Consider the following 23,805-nt stretch of genomic DNA (forward strand, 5'->3'; position numbering starts at 1 on the left):
ATAGGGAGGGGGTTGGTAGCAGCATGAATGCTAATGTCATATTGAGGGTTAGCTGACAACGTCACGAAAATGATGCGCATGCTTCAATGTGGCATAACTCCATGTGTTGTGATTCTGGATAGCAAATAGCTAACAACAATGACAAGAAGCTGCCGTGTGGGGAATCGTTAATGGCTGGATTCATATCGTTTTATCTTGTTATTGATACCATGTCGTGTTTTGGGGTGTTTTTACTGTTGCCACGTCATCAATGCTATTATGAGTCAAATTCGCTAGCTAGCTAACCAAGAAATGTAACGATGTATTTGAGAGACAAGTTCCCATTGTGCAAATGTATTTATGTTTTCAATAGACATTGGAGACGAAATATAGTTTACATGTTGTCAGCAATTTAAGACAACGCCGTCTGTTTTGCCTTAGTTGTACAGGCGTCGGGTTTGTTGCTAAACAACCAACCCGTCTATAGGCCTATTATTACTGGTAGGTTGACTGTTAAAAACGTTAACATTTACGTTTATTGTTCATACAGACTTGTGGTTTTAAAAATTACCCGATGATTGTTCAAATCAAATTGTATTAGTCACATACACATACATGGTTAGCAGATGTTATTGCGAGTGTAGCGAAATGCTTGTTCTGACAGTGCAGCAATATCTAACAAGTAATAAATATCTAACAATTCCACAACAAAAACCTAATACACACACATTTAAGTAAATGAATGGAATAAGAATATATAAATATATGGATGAGCAATGTCAGAGCAGCATAGACTAAGATGCAATAGATGGTATAGAATACAGTATACACATGAGATGAGTAATGCAAGATATGTAAACATTGTTAAAGTAGCATTATTAAAGTGACTAGTGTTCCATTTATTAAAGTGACCAATGATTTCAAGTCTATATGGCAGCCTCTCTGTACTAGTCTGAAGGCCTTGAGATAGAAGCTGTTTTTCAGTCTCGGCCCAGCTTTGATGCACCTGTACTGACCTTGCATTCTGGATGATAGCGGGGTGAACATGCAGTTGCTTGGGTGGTTGTTGGCCTTGATGATCTTTTTGGCCTTCCTGTGACTTATAGTGTTGCATGGTTTATTAATATGATCACTGCTTGGTATAGCTCTCTAAGGGTGATGCTCAATAAAACCTGCTCTTTTCCCCACAGAATTCAAATGAAGAAGCACTCCAGTCAACAAGATGAAGAACAAACCTGGGAAAAAGCAACACAACAAAACCAAGAGGACTAAACACCATCGAGACCTAATCAAAACAGAGTGTGGAACACAGTCTGATGATGTTGACTGCAATAGAGAAGAACCAGACATTAGTCAAGCACCCTACATTACTAAAGGAGTTTGTATCAGCTCCATCCAAATCAAAGAGGAACCAACAGACTTTGAACAGCAGGGAATGGGAGAGGAACAAAACCGTTCAGTTCCTTCCTTCCAGAAGACTCACATCAAACATCAAAATACATCCAATCCAATGACCGGGTGTAGCCAGATATCAAGGAGTCCTATGGTGATGCTAACAAGATTGTCTAATGTAAGAAGAGTTCCCAACATGTGACAGTTAGTAACTAGATAAGAGTGTTTTGACTTTTGGTTCATGCATACTGTGGTTTCTTCATCTTTCTAATCCATAAGGTGGTGGTTAAGACTCTTCTGCGAGACACTAAAGTGTGTTTGGTGAAGGAGGAAAACCCAGATGAGCCCGATGGCGGTAAGGCATAGTTCATACATCCAGTTCACCCACAACACTGTATTTGAAATGGAGGATGGGATTACTTGAACATCACCTGAACATTAATTTAGCAAACTTTGAAATTTATATTTAGCAGAGATATTTACTCAAGCGCTTTGTTGAATGAGGAAATGTAGGAAAACACAACTATGTTCTGTCCCATCTCTCACTTCTCCCTCTTTCTACCTTCTTTCCACTGCTCTGTCCCTCCCTCAGTCTCTTCTCCTCAGTTCTTTCCTTGTCCACACTGCACCATCTCCTTCACTGACTGTTACTTCCTGGAGAACCACATGAAGACCAAACACCATAAGCAGTACCTGGCTTTGTTCAAAGGCCATGTCTCAACGAGTAAAACTGTGTATGCCCCCACACACAGCTGTCCCCACTGTAGCTGCATGTTCCATACCTCACGGCAGCTACACGTCCACACCCGTCAGGCCCACCCCTCTCCCTCTCTGAGAAAACTCCACCCCTGCCCCTATTGTGCCCGCAGCTTCCAGTACATAGCCAGACTGCATACTCACTGCAAGGTTTGGCATAAAATGGCTGTCGCTTTCACAGATGGATACCTCAGTTGCGCTGACTGTGGAAAGAGCTTCAAGAATTGCTGGGGACTGGGGCCTCACCAGTGTCACAAGCCTGAGGACACTAAGCTTGAGAATGGCCCTGTCTGTCTGAACATCGGCATGCCATGCTCAGAGTGTGGCAAAAGCTGCTCTAGTCCTCAGAATCTGCGCATTCACATGCGTACACACACCGGCGAGAAGCCTTACGTCTGTAAGGAGTGTGGCAAGAGCTTCTCAGAAGCCAGCAGTCATTGCAAACACATGATGATACACTCAGGGGTCAAGCCATTCAAATGCCAAGACTGCGGAAAGGATTTTGCCCGGATGTGGCACCTCCGAGTTCACATGACCGTTCACTCTGGCGAGAAGCCTTTATCCTGCCCCAAATGTGACAGGCGGTTTGCATACAGTGATTCTTTGAAGCTTCACCTGCGCACACACTCAGGGGAGAGACCTTTCAAATGTACTGTGTGTGGTAAAGATTTTGCAGATAAAGGTTATCTGAAGTTGCATCTGAAGATCCACAGCAATGAAAGGAACTACCATTGTGGGGTTTGTGGGCTGAAGTTCATAAACATTGCTGCGTTGAAAACCCACCAGCGCACACACACTGGGGAGAGGCCTTTCCATTGCACAGTGTGTGACAAGACATTTTCCGACACGCACACCTGAAGAACCACCAGCGCACTCACACAGGTGAGAAACCATACACCTGTACTGAGTGCGGCAAAAGCTTCACTCAGTCTGGAGATCTGACAAAACACATACGCACCCACACTGGAGAGAAGCCGTATGAATGTTCTGTCTGCCACGGCTGTTATACCTCTTCAGGGGATCTGGGCAAACACATGAGGATCCACAATAACTCACGGCCATATCACTGCCAGGAGTGTGACAAAAGCTTCCGCATGGTCGGTCACCTTAAAACTCACATGAGGACCCATACTGGTGAGAGACCATACTCCTGCCCCCACTGCCATCGTACTTTTGCTCGCGCCCACCACCTCTCTGGTCACCTGCTTAGATGTTGCTGAATGATTAGATTATTTATATACAGTCAACTCTTTTACTCTTGTTGTAGTTATTTAATAAGGGAACAGTGATGTACAGAAGATGGTTTTGTGCCCGACTGTTGTGGTAATGTCAATAAAGGCCTCTATAGTCTGTTGTCTGGTTCTGATGTATTTTGTGTATGTTTTTTCTTTGAGCTGAAATAAGAGAGCCATATCACATACATTTCAATCTCACAGTATTCTATTGGTAAACCATCATTGGCCTGCACTGGCTGGTTTTGATATTACAGCACGTTGTACATTTCATATTACAATACGCAAGCTATTGAAGAGGATTGATTCAATAATTTAGGCTATTTGTCTCTGAAATCCCAGACCTAGGGCAACATTGTCAGTGTGGGAGTCAACCTGTCTTCCTATGGAGAATCAGGACAGTAAATAAAAGGGTATGCTCTATCCTCTTTACAACAGGTGCTTATAATCCATACAATAACTCTCTTCTTGCTAATACAAAGACAATTCATCATTGATTGTAACCTTTATTTAACTAGGCTAGTCAGTTAAGAACAATTTCTTATTTACAATGACGGCCTACTCCAGCCAAACCCGGATGACGCTGGGCCAATTGCTCTCTGCCCTATGGGATTCTCAATTACAGCCAGATGTGATACAGCCTGGATTCGAACCAGGTACTATAGTGACATCTCTTGCACTGAGATGCGGTGCCTTAAACCGCTGCACCATTTTGAGTCAGAACTGGCAAAGCTACAAAAATTGCTGATACAAAACTGATACTTTTGGCGAGAATTAATATTTATTTAACAATCCACACCAATACGGGCGACAGGGTAGCCTAGTGGTTAGAGCGTTGGACTAGTAACCGAAAGGTTGCAAGTTTGAATCCCCGAGCTGACAAGGTACAAATCTGTTGTTCTGCCCCTGAACAAGGCAGTTAACCCACTGTTCATAGGCCGTCATTGAAAATAAGAATTAGTTCTTTAACTGACTTGCCTAGTTAAATAAAGGTAAAACATGTTTTTGTTTTTTTAAACAGGCTCTAAATTATTGCACATAATCCAGAGGTCATTGCTTGATTGGTCAGGTACCGTGAAATATTAACCGCAGGAATGGAAACGCTTGTCTATTATGTTGACCAGATAGTCAAGTGACCGCTCTAACAATTGAAATATATGTCCTCCCTCAATTATGGAAGACAGGCGGGACCATTCTAGCCAATGAGAGGTCAGATATACTTTGGCACAACAGGCAGTACTAAGTCGTTTTTCTCCTAGTTGCTGTAATGCCACGTGCATCCACTTATATCCGTACATTTGTAACAACCTAAAAATTACGAAACGTATATTTGATTTAAAAAAGCCTCACAATTCGACACTCTCATAGATCTCCATACAACAAAACATTTATCTCGCGGACAGATTTTAACGAGAGTAAAGCCTCTCGATTCGCCTCTTCCTCTGTAAGGAAACACATTTTTCCGGTGTAGCGAAACTTCATTTTCTATTTGTGTGTATTTGAACGAGAAACAGAAACTTGTTCCTCTCATGGTTAGTATCTTTACAATCAGTATTTGGTGAGATATATCTAGTCGTCAAAAGGAGGAAGGTAGTTTACATTATCTACTATCTAGCTAATATTGTTAGCTAACGTAACCCAGGCGAAGAGAGTCCATTTCTGACCCAGAAAGGTATGCAAATCTAGCTAATTTAACTAACCTCCTAATGACGTAAAATGTATTCTGCTATCAAATGTTCCACTCTGCTGTATGTTAAACCTTTTGATTTGAGAAAATAACACCGAGGTTCTGTACTGCCTCTGATAGAGGTATGTCCATGTGACCGTTGTAGTAGAGAGAAACAGTGAAGGTGTCCTAATAACCATAGAACCAAGCGGTCAAACGGGGAAATGGTTCAAATCCGTTTTCCACCATAAAATATGGGAATTTTAGAAACGCTTAAAATAAGGGCTGTGTTTCGTGTAGGCTAACCCTGGCATGACTTCTTGATAACCAAGTACATCTCTCTTGGACAAGGTTACTTTTATCAATATATTCAGCTCTATTTACTCAGATCCAAAAATGCAAATTAGCATCAAAGTAGACTTGCAAGACTACAAATTTCATTTTGGTTTGGAAGGGGTAAATATAGGCGAATATATTGAAAAGTCACCTTGTCCTAGAGAGATTCACACGGTTATCAAAACGTCACACCAGGGTAAGCCAACAGGAAACAAAGCCCTTACTTTAAGTGTTTCTAAAATCCCCTATGGGAAAAACAATTGGAACCATTTCCTTTTTTGACTGCTATGTTTCATGGGTATTATGACTCGTACTGTGATGAGGTTGTGCAATTAAGGTATGTCGAAGTAAACATACTTCTCCAGTGTTTTGGCTAAGCCAGAATAGTTTTTTTTCCCCAACAGCCTAGTATTTGGTTGGCTTTACTCTGTACTATCTACAATGGGGAGAACAAGTATTTGATACACTACCGATTTTGCAGGTTTTCCTACTTACAAAGCATGTAGAGGTCTATTTTTTTAATCTTAGGTACACTTCAACTGTGAGAGATGGAATCTAAAACAAAAATCCAGAAAATCACATTGTATGATTTAAGTAATTAATTAGCATTTTATTGCATGACATAAGTATTTGATACATCAGAAAAGCAGAACTTAATATTTGGTACAGAAACCTTTGTTTGCAATTACAGAGATCATACGTTTCCTGTAGTTCTTGACTAGGTTTGCACACACTGCAGCAGGGAGGCCCACTCCTCCATACAGACCTTCTCCAGATCCTTCAGGTTTCGGGGCTGTCGCTGGACAATACGGACTTTCAGCTCCCTCCAAAGATGTTCTATTGGGTTCAGGTCTGGAGACTGGCTAGGCCACTCCAGGACCTTGAGATGCTTCTTATGGAGCCACTCCTTAGTTGCCCTGGCTGTGTGTTTTGGGTCGTTGTTATGCTGGAAGACCCAGCCACGACCCATCTTCAATGCTCCTACTGAGGGAAGGAGGTTGTTGGCCAAGATCTCGCGATACATGGCCCCATCCATCCTCCCCTCAATACGGTGCAGTCGTCCTGTCCCCTTTGCAGAAAAGCATCCCCAAAGAATGATGTTTCCACCTCCATGCTTCACAGTTGGGATGGTGTTCTTGGGGTTGTACTCATCCTTCTTCTTCCTCCAAACACGGCGAGTGGAGTTTAGACCAAAAAGCTATATTTTTGTTTCATCAGACCACATTACCTTCTCCCATTCCTCCTCTGGATCATCCAGATGGTCATTGGCAAACTTCAGACGGGCCTGGACATGCTCTGGCTTGAGCAGGGGGACCTTGCGTGCGCTGCAGGATTTTAATCCATTATTAAATCTATAGTGTGTTACTAATTGTTCCTAGGCCGTCATTGAAAATAAGAATTTGTTCTTAACTGACTTGCCTAGTAAAATAAAGGTAAAATAAATAAAAATAAATAAATTGTTTTCTTTGAGACTGTGGTCCCAGCTCTCTTCAGGTCACTGACCAGGTCCTGCCGTGTAGTTCTGGGCTGATCCCTCACCTTCCTCATGATCATTGATGCCCCACGAGGTGAGATCTTGCATGGAGCCTCAGACCGAGGGTGATTGACCGTCATCTTGAACTTCTTCCATTTTCTAATAATTGCGCCAACAGTTGTTGCCTTCTCACCAAGCTGCTTGCCTATTGTCCTGTAGCCCATCCCAGCCTTGTGCAGGTCTACAATTTTATCCCTGATGTCCTTACACAGCTCCCTGGTCTTGGCCATTGTGGAGAGGTTGGAGTCTGTTTGATTGAGTATGTGGACAAGTGTCTTTAGATTCTTTTAGATTCTGTCTTTCACAGTTGAAGTGTACCTATGATAAAAAATTACAGACCTCTACATGCTTTGTAAGTAGGAAACCTGCAAAATCGGCAGTGTTATCAAATACTTGTTCTCCCCACTGTATCTTGCTAGCCTTTGACCATGACTCTCATTTCAGTTCCATTACATTACACCTGAGCCATATGTATGTGTGCCTTCAGAAAGTATTCATACCCCTGAGACTTATTTATTGCGTTACAGCCTGAATTGAAAATTGAATAAATATGTTTTTTACCTTTATTTAACTAAGTCAGTTAAGAACAAATTCTTATTTTCAATGACTGCCTAGGAACAGTAGGTTAACTGCCTGTTCAGGGGCAGAACGACAGATTTGTACCTTGTCAGCTCGGGGGTTTGAACTTGCAACCTTCCGGTTACTAGTCCAACGCTCTAACCACTAGGCTACTCCACCGCCCCTTTAATTTCCTTACCCACCAATACATGCAATACCTTATAATGACAAAGTGAAAATGTGTTTTTAGACATTTTTGTACATGTATTTAAATTTGACTACAGAAATATCTCATTTACATAAGTATTCACTTCCCTAAGTCAGTACTTTGTCGAAGCACCTTTGGCGGTGATTACAGCTGTGAGTCTTTTTGGGTAAGCCTCTGAGCGCTTTGCATACCTGGATTGAACAATATTTGCCCATTATTCTTAAAAAAGGTTAATTATTTATCAATGCTAGACATTTTCAAATCTTGCCATAGATTTTCAAAACTAACTAGGCCACTCCGGAACATTCAATGTTGTCTTGGTAAGCAACTCCAGTGTAGATTAGGCCTTGTGTTTTAGGTTATTGTCCTGCTGAAAGATGCATTGATCTCCTAATGTCTGTTAAAAAGCAGTCTGAACCAGGTTCTCCTTTATGATTTTGCCTGTGCTTATAGCTGTATTCCGTTTTCTTAATATCCCACCAAAAATCCCTAGTCCTTGCCAATGACAGGCATACCCATAACATGATGCAGCCACCACCATGCTTGAAAATATGAAGAGTGGTACTCCCGTGATGTGTTGTGTTGGATTTGTCCCAAATGCCTTCTATTCAGGATAAAAAGTACCTTTCTTTGTCACATTTTATATTATTACTTAAGTTCTTAGTTGCAAACAGAGTGCATGTTTTGAAATATGTTTTATTCTGTACAGGCTTCATTCTTTTCACTCTGTCATTTAGGTTAGTATTGTGGAGTAGCAACAATGTTGTTGATCCATACATTTACATTTACATTTAAGTCATTTAGCAGACGCTCTTATCCAGAGCGACTTACAAATTGGTGCATTCACCTTATGACATCCAGTGGAGCAGCCACTTTACAATAGTGCATCTAAATCTTTTAAGGGGGGGGGTGAGAAGGATAACTTTATCCTATCCTAGGTATTCCTTAAAGAGGTGGGGTTTCAGGTGTCTCCGGAAGGTGGTGATTGACTCCGCTGTCCTGGCGTCGTGAGGGAGTTTGTTCCACCATTGGGGGGCCAGAGCAGCGAACAGTTTTGACTGGGCTGAGCGGGAACTGTACTTCCTCAGTGGTAGGGAGGCGAGCAGGCCAGAGGTGGATGAACGCAGTGCCCTTGTTTGGGTGTAGGGCCTGATCAGAGCCTGGAGGTACTGAGGTGCCGTTCCCCTCACAGCTCCGTAGGCAAGCACCATGGTCTTGTAGCGGATGCGAGCTTCAACTGGAAGCCAGTGGAGAGAGCGGAGGAGCGGGGTGATGTGAGAGAACTTGGGAAGGTTGAACACCAGACGGGCTGCGGCGTTCTGGATGAGTTGTAGGGGTTTAATGGCACAGGCAGGGAGCCCAGCCAACAGCGAGTTGCAGTAATCCAGACGGGAGATGACAAGTGCCTGGATTAGGACCTGCGCCGCTTCCTGTGTGAGGCAGGGTCGTACTCTGCGGATGTTGTAGAGCATGAACCTACAGGAACGGGCCACCGCCTTGATGTTAGTTGAGAACGACAGGGTGTTGTCCAGGATCACGCCAAGGTTCTTAGCGCTCTGGGAGGAGGACACAGTGGAGTTGTCAACCGTGATGGCGAGATCATGGAACGGGCAGTCCTTCCCGGGAGGAAGAGCAGCTCCGTCTTGCCGAGGTTCAGCTTGAGGTGGTGATCCGTCATCCACACTGATATGTCTGCCAGACATGCAGAGATGCGATTCGCCACCTGGTCATCAGAAGGGGAAAGGAGAAGATTAATTGTGTGTCGTCTGCATAGCAATGATAGGAGAGACCATGTGAGGTTATGACAGAGCCAAGTGACTTGGTGTATAGCGAGAATAGGAGAGGGCCTAGAACAGAGCCCTGGGGGACACCAGTGGTGAGAGCACGTGGTGAGGAGACGGATTCTCGCCATGCCACCTGGTAGGAGCGACCTGTCAGGTAGGACGCAATCCAAGCGTGGGCCGCGCCGGAGATGCCCAACTCGGAGAGGGTGGAGAGGAGGATCTGATGGTTCACAGTATCGAAGGCAGCCGATAGGTCTAGAAGGATGAGAGCAGAGGAGAGAGAGTTAGCTTTAGCAGTGCGGAGCGCCTCCGTGATACAGAGAAGAGCAGTCTCAGTTGAATGACTAGTCTTGAAGCCTGACTGATTTGGATCAAGAAGGTCATTCTGAGAGAGATAGCGGGAGAGCTGGCCAAGGACGGCACGTTCAAGGGTTTTGGAGAGAAAAGAAAGAAGGGATACTGGTCTGTAGTTGTTGACATCGGAGGGATCGAGTGTAGGTTTTTTTCAGAAGGGGTGCAACTCTCGCTCTCTTGAAGACGGAAGGGACGTAGCCAGCGGTCAGGGATGAGTTGATGAGCGAGGTGAGGTAAGGGAGAAGGTCTCCGGAAATGGTCTGGAGAAGAGAGGAGGGGATAGGGTCAAGCGGGCAGGTTGTTGGGCGGCCGGCCGTCACAAGACGCGAGATTTCATCTGGAGAGAGAGGGAAGAGGTCAGAGCACAGGGTAGGGCAGTGTGAGCAGAACCAGCGGTGTCGTTTGACTTAGCAAACGAGGATCGGATGTCGTCGACCTTCTTTTCAAAATGGTTGACGAAGTCATCTGCAGAGAGGGAGGAGGAGGGGGGGGGATTCAGGAGGGAGGAGAAGGTGGCAAAGAGCTTCCTAGGGTTAGAGGCAGATGCTTGGAATTTAGAGTGGTAGAAAGTGGCTTTAGCAGCAGCGACAGAAGAGGAAAATGTAGAGAGGAGGGAGTGAAAGGATACCAGGTCCGCAGGGAGGCGAGTTTTCCTCCATTTCCGCTCGGCTGCCCGGAGCCCTGTTCATTAAACTCAGTAGCTGTTTTGAAGTCATTGGCCTCATGGTGAAATCCCTGAGCAGCTAACTTCCTCTCTGGCAACTGAGTTTGTAAGAATGCCTGTATCTTTGTATCGACTGGGTGTATTGATACACCTTCCAAAGCCTAATTAATAACTTCACCATGCTCAAAGGGATATTCAGCATCTGCTCTTTTTATTTGTACACATCTACCAATCGGTGCCCTTTTTGGCGAGGCATTGGAAAACCTTGCTGGTCTTTGTGGTTGAATCTGTACTTGAAATGCATTACTCAATTGAGGGACCTTAACAAATAACCTGTATGTGTGGGGTACAGAGATGGAATAGTTATTCAAAAATCATGTTAACTACTATTATTGAACACGGAATGAGTCCATGCAACTTATTATGTGGTTTGTTAACCATATTTTTACTCCTAAACTTATTTAGGCTTGCAATAACAAAGGGGCTGAATACTTATTGACTCAAGACATTTCAGCTTTTAATGTTTTATTAATAATATCTACAAAGCAAATTCCACTTAGACATTGTGGGGTATTGTGTGTAGAACATTGACACAAAATCTCAATTTAAAATTTAGGCTGTAACACAACAAAATCTGGAAAAGGTAAAGGGGTGTGAATACTTTTATGAATGCACTGTATATGGCTCTGCATTACACATACAACACGTAGTTGGACTATGGTGTCTTCTCTAGGGGGCAGTTTTTATTTTAAGAGCAGTGATGCTCGGCCTGAACATTTGACACACATCACTTGTGGTACGGTTTTGGAAGCATAAGGACCTAATCTTTTATATTGGCGAGAAATAAAAAAAATTAAACCAAAGGTTAAATTGATACACCTTTTTATCGGGTTAGGGTTCCCCACACGGCCATATTTCAGTGCCTGTTTACGGAAGACAGTCAACTGTGCTAATCAGCTTACTGTAAGTGTGTATTTTGCATTTGTGAGATGAAAGTAGAAGGATTTATGTTTCTAGAACCATACCGCAATTGAGAATCGATTCACATTTTGGAGTATTTGGCTGTTTTGGCTTGCAGAGCTAATTCGCCCTATAAACAAGATGTAAGGTCCTTGGACTAAGGAGTAACGTTAGGCTCCTTTTGTCCAATATTGGGCTACTGTCTTGCTAGCTATTTATTCACCCATTGATAAGCTATGTAAAAATGCATGTTGTAACGAAATGCTTTCCTTTGCTTGTTGTTTTATTTTGTAGTGTTGGATGGGATGATTGTCATGATGATTCCTGACCTGGTGTTTTATTCAAATCAAGTATTTTTTTCCACAGAATGCAAATGAAGAGGAAGACCTAGACAATAACCAATCAACAAGATTAAGATCAAACCTGGGAAAAAGCAACGCAATAAAACCAAGATGACTAGAAGTCATCGAGACCCCATCAAAACAGATTGTGAAACACAGTCAGATGATGTTGACTCCAGTAGAGAAGATTCAGACATTGGCCAAGCCCACTCTCTCAGCAGTAATGGGTTTACTTTCAACATCATCCAAATCAAAGAGGAGGAAACAGACTTTGAAGTGCATGAAACAAGTGAGGAACATAACGGAATTAGTTACTTAATTATCACTTGGATTCTAGAGCACTCCACCAGGATTCTGGAATCTGGAACCATCAAAACCAAGACTGAAACAGATTCTGTTTACATTAGCCAAGGAACTGTGGAAATGAAGACTGAGCATGATTCTGAAATCAGAGTGGTTAAGACAGAAACTCTAGTGTACTCTCCCTCACACAGCTGCCCCCACTGCAGTTGCATGTTCCACACACCACAGCAGCTACTTGTCCACACCTGCCAGGTCGTGAATTCTGACAACATTGTGGATGTTTTGTTGAAGACCCCATTTCATTCTTTGGAGTCCACAGAAAAGGTGCGAATTAAAACAGAGGGTCGACCTCTGCCTGAAATCAAGTACATAAGGAAGGATGACAAAGTGAGGAGGGCGTTCAATACCAACTGGTATAAAAAGTATCAATGGCTAACAGGTAGTCTTTCATCAAGCCGCTTGTATTGCTGGCCTTGTCTGCTCTTTGGAACGTTTGAGCCTTGGGCTAAAGGGGGTTTCAGTGACCTGAAGAACATTGACCGTTCAGCTAAACGGCATGACGAATGCCGGGAGCATCTCAACTCCTACGCGAAACTCAAGCTTTTGGGACACCCGAGTCATCATGCCAATCATTCACTCAATGAAGGCCTGCGTATTCAAGCTGCGCAACACAACGAAAAGGTCAGAAGAAACAGGGATGTTCTCAAACGCCTCATTGACAGCATTGCATACTTAGGCATGCAACAGTTGGCTTTTAGGGGGCACGATGAGACGGAAAGTTCCGCTAACAAAGGCAACTACAGGGAATTGGCAGAGGTAATCGCGCGGTATGATGCTTTACTTGCTCAGCATATGGAATCTTCAACTGTGTTCACTGGAATGTCAAGAACAATTCAGAATGACTTGATAACTGCTATCGCATCATCAATTAAAAGTGAGATTAAAAGCAAAGTTGACGCTGCTCCATTTTTCTCATGGCAAATGGATGAAACTACAGACCATTCACAGTTGTCTGTCATTGTCAGGTATGTGGATGATCGGGGGGGTGTCCAGGAGCGTTTCTTGGGCTACTTTGTGTCAGCTGGGCGAGATGCACAGTCTGTGTTTGATCTAGTGAATTCGGAGATGTCAGAGTTTAACTTTGTGGAGAAACTAGTCGCTCAAACATATGATGGCGCTGCTGTAATGGCTTCTGATTTAAATGGTCTGCAAGCAAAAGTAAGAGCTGTAGCTCCGAGCGCCACCTTTGTGCATTGCTATGCACATCCTCTCAACTCCGTATTAAGCCAGAGCGTGAAGTCTATGCCCAAGACCAAGGTTTTCTTTGCCACACTGGGTGGCTTCGCAACTTTTTTTTGTAAGTCCACCAATAGAATGCTGCTAGAAAAGGTCGCTTGTGCAAGTTTGCCAAAAAATGTACCAACACATTGGAATTTCACATCCAGAGTCGTTAACACAGTGGCAAAAAACTTTGAGCATCTATTGGACACATTCACAGGTATCACAGAGCATCCTAACATGGATGATGACACGATTTTCGATGCAAATGGGTTCAAGACACAGCTGGAAGATGTTCATTTTATTTTTTTACTTCTCACTTTTGAATATATATTTGCTTGCACAGATGTGGTTTTTGACAGTGTGCAACAGAATGCCATGGATGTAGAATTTTGTAAGAGGAGGATTGAGAATCTTATGCTCAAGATAGAGGAGCACAAATCTGAAGAAGAATTTAGTGCTATATATCAGAAGGCTTCGAACATGACAGATGATCCAGAGTTGATGCACAGAAGGAAGCGGAGGCAGGGCACTCAGGATGTACTGCGGACGTACAAATCACTGTATGATTCAATCCATGACAACATCAAGACACAAATAGCACAAAGGTTCCAAAGCCTGGACAGCAGGAGATACATGGAGTTGTTAGATGATGAGAAATTTGAGTCATTCCGGAGTGAATTCCCTGCAAATGCAATGGAAAGCCTGTCCCAGAGCTATGGGTGTTTTTTCAACATGGAAAAACTGAAAAATGAGCTGCAAGTGTTCTACTGTGGTGAGGAGCTTCAAGGGAACAGTCGAAAACTGTGTGACAGAATCTTGCATTTCAAGGAGTGTGGATTGAATGAAGTGATGCCTGAGGTGTACCGGTTCATGTGCCTAGTTGCAACTATAGGGGCAACGTCAGCGGGCGTGGAGAGCAGATTCTCTCGTCTGAAGAGGCTGAAAAGCTACACAAGGAACACCATGGGACAAGAGCGACTCAAGAACCTGGCAATCCTATCCATAGAAAGGAGAATTCTTAAATCATTGCAGAAGAATCCTCACTGGTATGAGAGGGTCATTGACCAGTTTGCCAACCAGACTATGAGAAGAATGGACTTTATATTCAAGGTAACATATTAATAAAAACAAGTTTTTTTTTATTGCACCTATATGTGTAATAGATTTTATATTTACGTAAATAATATTTGTTTTTCGGCCCAACTGTGTTTTGAATTGATTTGTTTCCAACAGTGATGGAGACTGGATGGTGGAAACTCCCTGAACTACTGCAAGGGAGTATAAGGTCCCATGATGCCAGTGATGTCTTAAAAGCAGAGTGTAGGTCCTGTTTGTAAGCATGTTCACATGTCCACAACCTCTCATTCTTCCTCTGGAGACCTCAACCCTTCTCATGCACTGCAGTCCGCGTTGACTAAAGCTGTCAGTGTCATCGAATGATGTCAAACAAACTGACCGCTGCTGCTAAAGAACATTAAAACTTTGACTATTTTGCTGAATGCCGGTTTTCCTTTTTCAGTTTACATGCCTTTTGGACCCTGCACCCAAATACTTATTTGAACTGTTAAGTTGCGCATGGTTCTTGATTTTGTGTTGTATTTTGTAGTTATTATGGATCCCCATTAGCTACTCTTCCTGGAGTCCAGCAAAATTTAAGGCACTTATAACATTTTTGTAGTTGATTAACAAGGGAAAAGTGATGCACAGATGGTTGTATATGCCCGACTTTCTGCCTGGGGATGACAAAAGTGACAATGATTGCTGTAAATGAAGTATGTGAAAGAGGACATGTTTGCTGTTTGGTAATTGCACATTAGACATTACTTTAAAATTAATTATTCAGTGTTCACTTCAACAGCTGTAGAACATCCTGTCATAACTGATTTGTGTCAATCCATATGCCATCAATGGCCTGCACTGGTTTTGATATTGCGCCATGTTTCACTTGCTAATAATCATACACATTCATTTTATTGAAGGTGATTGGGCCAAGCATGTAGGCTACATTGTCATTCCCACGTCTTTGCAGTGATGGTCTCTACCAATTAGAGTAGGGTTCCTATGCTATTTTCTCCATTCCAGCCATTACAATGAGCCCGTCCTCCAATAGCTCCTCCCACCAGCCTCTGCTGTAGTTTATACATTGGCTTCAATAACCATCATCTTGCTAATCCAATGGACACATTTCATCTTTGACAACAGTATTTCAGTAAGTACTGCTTTGATAAAGCTAGAAAATGCGAAGGGCGCAACTGCTACAAAACTGATACCAAAAGTACACCAAACGTATGTGGACACCCCTTCAAATTAGTGGATTTGACTATTTCAGCTTCACCTGTTGCTGCCAGGTGTAAAAAACTTGAGCACACAGCCATGTAATCTCCATAGACAAACATTGGCAGTACAATGACCCATACTGAAGAGCTCAGTGACTTTCAACATGGTACTGTCATAGGATGCCACTTTTCCAAGAAGTCCGTTCGTCAAATTTCTGTCCCTGGTCAACTAAGTTCTGTTATTGTGAAGTGGAAATGTCTAGGAGAAACAACGGCTCAGCCGCAAAGTGGTAGGTCACACAAGCTCAAAGAATGGGACTGGCCAGTGCTGAAGCACATAGTGTATAAAAATCACCTATCCTCGGTTGCAACACTCCAAACTGCCTCTGGAAGCAGCCTCCGCACAATAACTTTGTCGGGAGCTTCGTAAAATGGGTTTCCATGGCCGAGCAGCCACACACAAGCCTAAGATTACCATGTGCAATGCTAAGCATCACCTGGAGTGGTGTAAAGCCCACTGCCATTGGACTCTGAAGCAGTGGATATGCGTTCACTGGAGTGATGAATCACTCTTCCCCATCTGGCAGTCCGATCGAAGAATCTGGTTTTGGCGGATACAAGGAGAACGCTACCTGCCCGACTGCATAGTGCCAACGGTAAAGTTAGGTGGATGAGGAATAATGGTCTAGGGCTGTTTTTCATGGTTCGTGCTAGGCCCTTTAGTTCCAGTGAAGGGAAAGCTTAACGCTATTGCATACAATGACATTCTAGATGATTGTGTGCTTCCAACTTCGTGGCAGCAGTTTGGGGAAGGCCCTTTCCTTCTTTAGCATGGCAATGCCCCCGTGCACAAAGAGAGGTCCAAACAGAAATTATTTGTCGAGATTGGCGTGGAAGAACTTGACTTGCCTGCACAGAGCCCTGACCTCAACCCCATCGAACACCTTTGGGATTAATTGGAACGCCAACTGCGAGCCAAGCCTAATCACCCAACATCAGTGCCCGACCTCACTAATGTTCTTGTGGCTGAATGGAAGCAAGTCCCAGCAGCAATGTTCCAACATCTAGTGGAACCCCTTTCCATTTTTATGTAGTCAATTTTCCTCTCCACAATTGGCTGACTCCTCCTGATGGCCTGGTTGGACATGACTGCAACATGGTCTCCAGGAGGATCATTCAATGAAGTTGGAAGTCCCACCCAGTTGGCTAAGTCGCTCTGGATAAGAGCGTCTGCTAAATGACTTAAATGTAAATGTAAATGTACATTAAAATTGTGGAATCCCTCAATAGTGCTGCCCATGCTAATGATCTTTTGGCCACTAGAGGTCTCTATCATTCTCTATGGCAGATACTTTTTGGCGAGAATTAATGTTCCTTTAATGTTCCCTGTTCCATCAGTCAATTCGTCACAGGCGCTAAATCTTTGCACATGATCCAGGGATCTTTGCCTGATTGGTCAGGGTTCATGACTAACAATCCAGGAAATGCATCAGCTTTCCGGTTAAAGATGGTGGATAAGGGAAGAGGTCCCGCTCAGGCCGTTGATCATTGAAATAAAATGGTATGTTCCGGTCTGCTTAACGTGGTGGCTCTCCAATGCATTAGCAGTTTGGTCTGGTCAGCTTCGTTCATTGACTGTATATGAACCAGAACAATTAGGGAGTGGGATGTCTCGCTTTCTCTTCCGTCTCTGTTTCCGGTGACAACAATCAGAAAGAAGGTAGCTAGCTAAACTATTTTCAAAACTTTGCTAGCTTGCTTTTTATTTATTTATCCGTGAGTATTTATACGATAAACAACTTTTTCTCTCGTGGTTGTCTTCATAATCAAGATAGCTACATTTGGCGCGTGTCAATCATACAAAGTAGCAAGGGTGCGTTAGCCAACATACAGGTTTAGCTGTCTTGCTACAACTATGCAAGCCTACATAGGTTACCAACGTCGACGTAGAAATCTAGCTAGGTAGGTTGTAACCAAAAGTTACTCCGCAGGTAATTATGATAATGCCGTGTTATGAAGGGCTATGAAGTAGTAGGCTATTGAGTGTTACTAAGCTAGACTTCAGCATAGCTAATGCAGAATTGGGGTTTCTTACTTTTTACATTGTTGGATGGGTTATTATGATCCCCGATAGCTCTCTATCAGGGATCATAATAGGGTGATGTTCAATCAAACCTTGTCTTTTCTCCACAGAATGTAATGTGAAGGTGTTGACCTAACCAGAAACACTCTTGTCAACAAGATGAAGAACAAATCTGTGAAAAAGCAACACAAAATCATGAGGTCTAAACACCGAGACCCCATCAAAACAGAGTGTGAAACACAGTTCGATGATGTTAACTGCAAAAGAGAAGAACCAGACATTAGCCAAGCTCCCTCTCCCAACACTAAAGGGGTAACTTCCAACTCCATCCAAATTAAAGAGGAACCAGCAGACTTTGAAGTACAGAGTCATTGCTTGGATTCTAGAGCACTCCACAAGGATTCTGGAACCGTCATAACCAAGACTGAAACAGATTCCGTTTACATTAGCCAAGGAACAGTAGAGGTAAAAGCGGAGTATGATTCTGATTCTGAAATACATAAGGTGGTGGTTAAGAGAGAAACTCAAGTGTGTTTCATGAAGGAGGAGAATGTGGGTGAAGTTGACACAGATGAGGACACCGAAGACGGGAGGGATACTGACAGCAACAGAGGTACGCATACACACCCACCCTTAAAATCAGTGTCATCTTAAAATTTGCTGGAATATTTGATATTGACTGACTAGGCTAAATGGTTATTTGATATTGACTGACTAGGCTAAATGGTTATTTGATATTGACTGACTAGGCTAAATGGTTATATTGACTTTGAATTTAAGATTCATCATGAAAATATAGGACTACTCTCGTTTACTTTTGAAATGTTTCTTATTTTAGTGTATGTCCCTCTTCTGTAAATCAAATCACATTTGATTCATCACATACACAGTTTACAGCAGGTAAAAGATGCAGTGAAATGCTTACGTGCTAGCTCCCTCAACTATGCAGTACGTCAGTCAATAGCAATAATAACAAAAAGAGTCAAGTCAAGAATAACAACTCATCTATTATTCTCCCTTTGTCTTTTTCTACCCCTACTTCCACCACTCTCCCTCAGTCTCTTCTCCTCAGTTCTTTCCTTGCACATACTGCACCATCTCCTTCACCAACCATTCCTTCCTGGAGAAGCACATCAAGTGGAACCACCAGAAGGAGTATCTGGCCATGTTGAGAAGCAGTTTTTCAAAGAGCAGTGGAACAGAGACGCTCCCAACACACAGCTGCCTCCACTGTAGCCTCATGTTCCAAACCCCACGGCTGCTTAGCATCCACACCCTCCAGATCCACCCTTCTGCCACTCCCCGGAAACCTGCCCGTCCACACAGAGTTTCGGCAAAACTCTACACCTGCCCACAGTGTGCCCGCAGATTCAGATACCTGGGCAGTCTGCAAAACCACTGTGAGCTTTCACACAAAATGGCTGTGATCAGCACTAATGGACACCTCAGTTGTGCCGACTGTGGGAAAAGCTTCAAGAATTGTTGGGGACTGGGACCTCACCAGTGTCACGAACCAGAGGGCACTGAACCTCAGGACATTAAGCCTGTGGTCTGTCTTGAAGTCGGCTTCCATTGCTCAGAGTGTGGTAAGATCCTTTGTAGTCCACAGAGCCTGAACATTCACATGCGAATTCACACCGGAGAGAAGCCTTATGCCTGCAAGGAGTGTGGCAAAAGGTTTGCGGAGAGCGGCAGTTTACGCAAACACCTGCTGATACACTCTGGAGTCAAGGCATTCAAATGCCAGGAATGCGGGAAGGATTTTGCCCGTATGAAGGGTCTCAGGAGTCACATGACCACTCATTCTGGCAAAAAGCAGTACTCCTGCTCCCACTGTGACCGGCAGTTTGGATACAAGTCTAGTCTGACCATTCACCTACGCTCTCACACGGGGGAGAAACCCTTTCACTGCACAGAGTGTGGTAAAGACTTCTCTATCAAGAGAAACCTGAGGCTTCACCTAAAGATCCACAACAATGAGAAAGGCCACCAGTGTGGGGAGTGTGGCCTGAAGGTGATAGACATTGGGGCGTTGAAGACACACATGCGCTCACACACCGGCGAGAGGCCTTACCACTGCACAGTGTGCAGCAAGCAGTTCATTCGACTGGAACACCTGAAGAACCACCAACGCACTCACACAGGTGAGAGACCATACGTCTGTTCGGAGTGCAGCAAGAGCTTTGCTCAGTCTGGAGATCTCACAAAACACATACGCACCCACACTGGAGAGAAGCCGTATGAATGTTCTGTCTGCCACGGCTGTTATACCTCTTCAGGGGATCTGGGCAAACATATGAGGATCCACAATGGCTCACGGCCCTTTCCCTGCCAGGAGTGTGACAAGAGCTTTCGCTTGGTCGGCCACCTTAAAACTCACATGAGGACCCACACTGGGGAGAGACCGTACTCCTGCCCCCGCTGCCTCCGGACCTTCGCTCGCACCCACCACCTCTCTGTTCACCTGGCTCAGTGTCGCTGATTGATGATTATGATTTGCCTGGTTGTGTTGCGCCTTTCTCAAATTCATTGCTTTATGGGGGTAACTCACCCTTTCCACTACTCCCAATGTGTAGCCCTTGCCTGGGGGGCAGCCATATTTCACCAGAACACTGAGGTGGGGCATTTGGCTGACTATTACAGTGGACAAACAAGATGATGTAGGAAGCGTCAATTCGAAGGTCTAAGAGCTCCAGACATTGACACTCCACTAGATACAGCTAGATGTTTGGTAGAGTTTTTAGTTGGCATGCAGTTTCAGATTTGTTTTCTGGACATTAAAGGGATAGTTCAAAGTACAAATTAATCTAATTTCCCACTTACCGTGGCTGTAGGTGTAGATGATTAATCAAAACGTCAGAATTTGATTATAGAGCAATAAAGTGACTTAAATGTAAGGTAGACGTCTGTCATGTCAATTACTATTTTGGGTGAATTATATCTGTTTTGTGCTATATCTAAAATCATGACACTATTTTACTGAATGTATGATGACAATAATTTTCTGATGAAGGTGAGCAGAGTGGGTCTGCAGTACAGTCGTGGCCAACAGTTTTGAGAATGACACAAATATTAGTTTTCAAAGTCTGCTGCCTCAGTTTGTATGATGGCAATTTGCATATACTCCAGAATGTTATGAAGAGTGATCAGATGAATTGCAAAGTCCCTCCTTTGCCATGCAAATGGACTGAATCCCCCAAAAACATTTCCACTGCATTTGAGCCCTGCCACAAAAGGACCAGCTGACATCATGTCAGTGATTCTCTCGTTAACACAGGTGTGAGTATTGACGAGGACAAGGCTGGAGATCACTCTGTCATGCTGAGTGTGTTTGAATAACAGACTGGAAGCTTCAAAAGGAGGGTGGTGCTTGGAATCATTGTTCTTCCTCTGTCAACCATAGTTACCTGCAAGGAAACACGTTCCGCCATCATTGCTTTGCACAAAAAGAGCTTCACAGGCAAAGATATTGCTGCCAGTAAGATTGCACCTAAATCAACCATTTATCGGATCATCAAGAACTCCAAGGAGAGCGGTTCAATTGTTGTGAAGAAGGCTTCAGGGTGCCCAAGAAAGTCCAGCAAGCGCCAGGACAGTCTCCTAAAGTTGATTCAGCTGCGGGATCGAGGCACCACCAGTACAAAGCTCGCTCAGGAATGGCAGCAGGCAGGTGTGAGTGCATCTGCACGCACAGTGAGGCAAAAACTTTTGGAGGATGTTCTGGTGTCATGAAGGGCAGCAAAGAAGCCACTTCTCTCCAGGAAAAACATCAGGGACAGACTGATATTCTGCAAAAGGTACTGGGATTGGACTGCTTTTCTCTGAGTCCCTTTTCCGATTGTTTGGGGCATCTGGAAAAAAGCTTGTCCGGAGAAGACAAGGTGAGCGCTGCCGTCAGTCCTGTGTCATGCCAACAGTAAAGCATCCTGAGACCATTCATGTGTGGGGTTGCTTCTCAGCCAAGGGAGTGGGCTCACTCACAATTTTGCCTAAGAACACAGCCATGAATAAAGAATGGTACCAACATCCTCCGAGAGCAACTTCTCCCAACCATCCAGGAACAGTTTGGTGACGAACAATGCCTTTTCCAGCATGATGGAGCACCTTGTCATAAGGCAAAAGTGATAACTAAGTTGCTCGGGGAACAAAACATAGATATTTTGGGTCCATGGCCAGGAAACTCCCCAGACCTTAATCCCATTGAGAACTTGTGGTCAATCCTCAAGAGGCAGGTAGACAAACAAAAACCCACAAACTCCAAGCATTGATTATGCAAGAATGGGCTGCCATCAGTCAGGATGTGGCCCAGAAATTAATTGACAACATGTCAGGGTGGATTGCAGGGGACTTGAAAAAGAAGGGTCAACACTGCAAATTTTGACTCTTTGCATCAACTTCATGTAATTTTCAAGAAAAGCCTTTGACACTTATAAAATGCTTGTAATTATACTTCATTATTACATAGTAACATCTGACAAAAATATCTAAAGACACTGAAGCAGCAAACTTTGTGGAAATTAATATTTGTCATTCTCAAAACTTTTGGCCACGACTGTACATACAAGAAACAAATACTCTTTATACCGCCTATGTACTGAATCTATAACTTACTTTAACTGATAGTGTTGTCTTGGTGTGTGTGATAAAAAGTTGTGTTGTAACTGATTAATTACACTACCTTTCAAAAGTTTGTGGTCACTTAGAAATATCCTTGTTTTTGAAAGAAAAGCACTTTTTGTTGTCCATTAAAATAACATAAAATTGATCAGAAATACAGTGTAGACATTGTCAATGTTGTAAATGACTATTGTAGCTGGAAATGGCTGATTTTTAATGGAATATCTACATAAGCGTACAGAGGCCCATTATCAGCATCCATCACTCCTGTGTTCTAATGGCATGTTGTGTTAGCAAATCCAAGTTTATCATTTTTAAAAGGCTAATTTGATCATTAGAAAACCCTTTTGCAATTATGTTAGCACAGCTGAAAACTGTTCTGATTAAAGAAGGAATAAAACTGGCCTTTAGACTAGTTGAGTATCTGGAGCATCAGCATTTGTGGGTTTTATTACAGGCTCAAAATGGCTAGAAACAAAGAACGTTCTTCTGAAACTCGTCAGTCTTCTTGTTCTGAGAAATGAAGGCTATTCCATGCGAGACATTGCCAAGAAACTGAAGATCTCGTACAACGCTGTGTGCTACTCCCTTCACAGAACAGCGCAAACTGGCTCTAACCAGAATGGAAAGAGAAGTGGGAGGCCCTGGTGCCAACTGAGCAAGAGGACAAGTACATTAGAATGTCTAGTTTGAGAAACATATGCCTTACAAGTCCTCAACTGGCAGCTTCATTAAATAGTACTTGCAAAACACCAGTCTCAACTTCAACAGTGAAGAGGTGACGCCGGGATGCTGGCCTTCTAGGCAGAGTTGCAAAGAAAAAGCCATATCTCAGACTGGTCAATAAAAGATTGAGATGGGCAAAAGAACACAGACACTGGACAGAGGAACTCTGCCTAGAAGGCCAGCATCCCGTAGTCGCTGCTTCACTGTTGACGTTGAGACTGGTGTTTTGCGGGTACTTTTTAATGAAGCTGCCAGTTCAAGACTTGTGAGGTGTCTGTTTCTCAAAGTAGACACACTAATGGACAAACAAATTGCTTTTCTTTCAAAAACATGGACCTTTCTAAGTGACCCCAAACTTTTGAACGATAGTGTACATTGTATTTATTCTAAATGATTAGGCAACTGTTATTATAAGAATGTGTCAATGACTTGATATCTACTAAGTCATTACATTGACTAATAAATATGAACAACGTTAAGGCTGTTTAACCAAACCGTGCACAATGCAATAAATTATTTCAAAAAATTGTATATTGATCAATTGTTTTATTAGGTAGATATGTTTTGTTTTGAAACTTACAATTTCTGTACAATGTAAGCCTAATAGATGCTAGGAATTAATATAGCACTTACAGTGCCTTCAGAAAGTATTCATACCCCTTGACTTATTCCACATTTTGTGTTAAGGCCTGAATTCAACATTGATAAAAAAAAACATTCTCACCCATCTACACACAATACCCCATAGTGAGGAA

The 23,805-nt window shown here is 43.2% G+C and overlaps 1 protein-coding gene and 1 pseudogene across 5 annotated transcripts; both read left to right on the forward strand.

Annotated features, from left to right (window-relative positions):
* Positions 1 to 3,477, forward strand: LOC115140817 (gastrula zinc finger protein XlCGF57.1-like; annotated as a pseudogene).
* A 1,098-nt stretch (positions 3,478 to 4,575) lies between these two features.
* LOC115142020 (gastrula zinc finger protein XlCGF57.1-like) lies at positions 4,576 to 23,581 on the forward strand. Of its 5 annotated transcripts, XM_029681490.2 has the most exons (5): positions 4,576 to 5,031; positions 11,790 to 14,458; positions 14,582 to 17,185; positions 17,818 to 18,320; positions 18,766 to 23,581. In XM_029681490.2, the coding sequence occupies exons 4-5, from the start codon at positions 17,867 to 17,869 to the stop codon at positions 20,187 to 20,189; spliced, it is 1,878 nt and encodes a 625-aa protein (XP_029537350.1). In that variant the 5' UTR covers positions 4,576 to 5,031; positions 11,790 to 14,458; positions 14,582 to 17,185; positions 17,818 to 17,866; the 3' UTR covers positions 20,190 to 23,581. The 5 variants fall into 5 exon arrangements, with proteins under 5 accessions (XP_029537350.1, XP_029535063.1, XP_029535064.1 ...); XM_029679203.2 differs by lacking the exons at positions 17,818 to 18,320; positions 18,766 to 23,581 and having other exon boundaries at positions 4,595 to 5,031; positions 14,582 to 15,135; XM_029679204.2 differs by lacking the exons at positions 17,818 to 18,320; positions 18,766 to 23,581 and having other exon boundaries at positions 4,595 to 4,891; positions 14,582 to 15,135.
* The last annotated feature ends 224 nt before the right edge of the window (positions 23,582 to 23,805 follow it).

Source organism: Oncorhynchus nerka, linkage group LG14 (assembly GCF_034236695.1).
Source record: "Oncorhynchus nerka isolate Pitt River linkage group LG14, Oner_Uvic_2.0, whole genome shotgun sequence".
In the NCBI taxonomy this organism is placed as follows: Eukaryota; Metazoa; Chordata; class Actinopteri; order Salmoniformes; family Salmonidae; genus Oncorhynchus; species Oncorhynchus nerka.

What these genes read in the sequence shown, in the direction of transcription:
- LOC115142020 (XM_029679203.2), top strand. Translation starts at nt 11,876, where the DNA reads ATGACTAGAAGTCATCGAGACCCCATCAAAACAGATTGTGAAACACAG.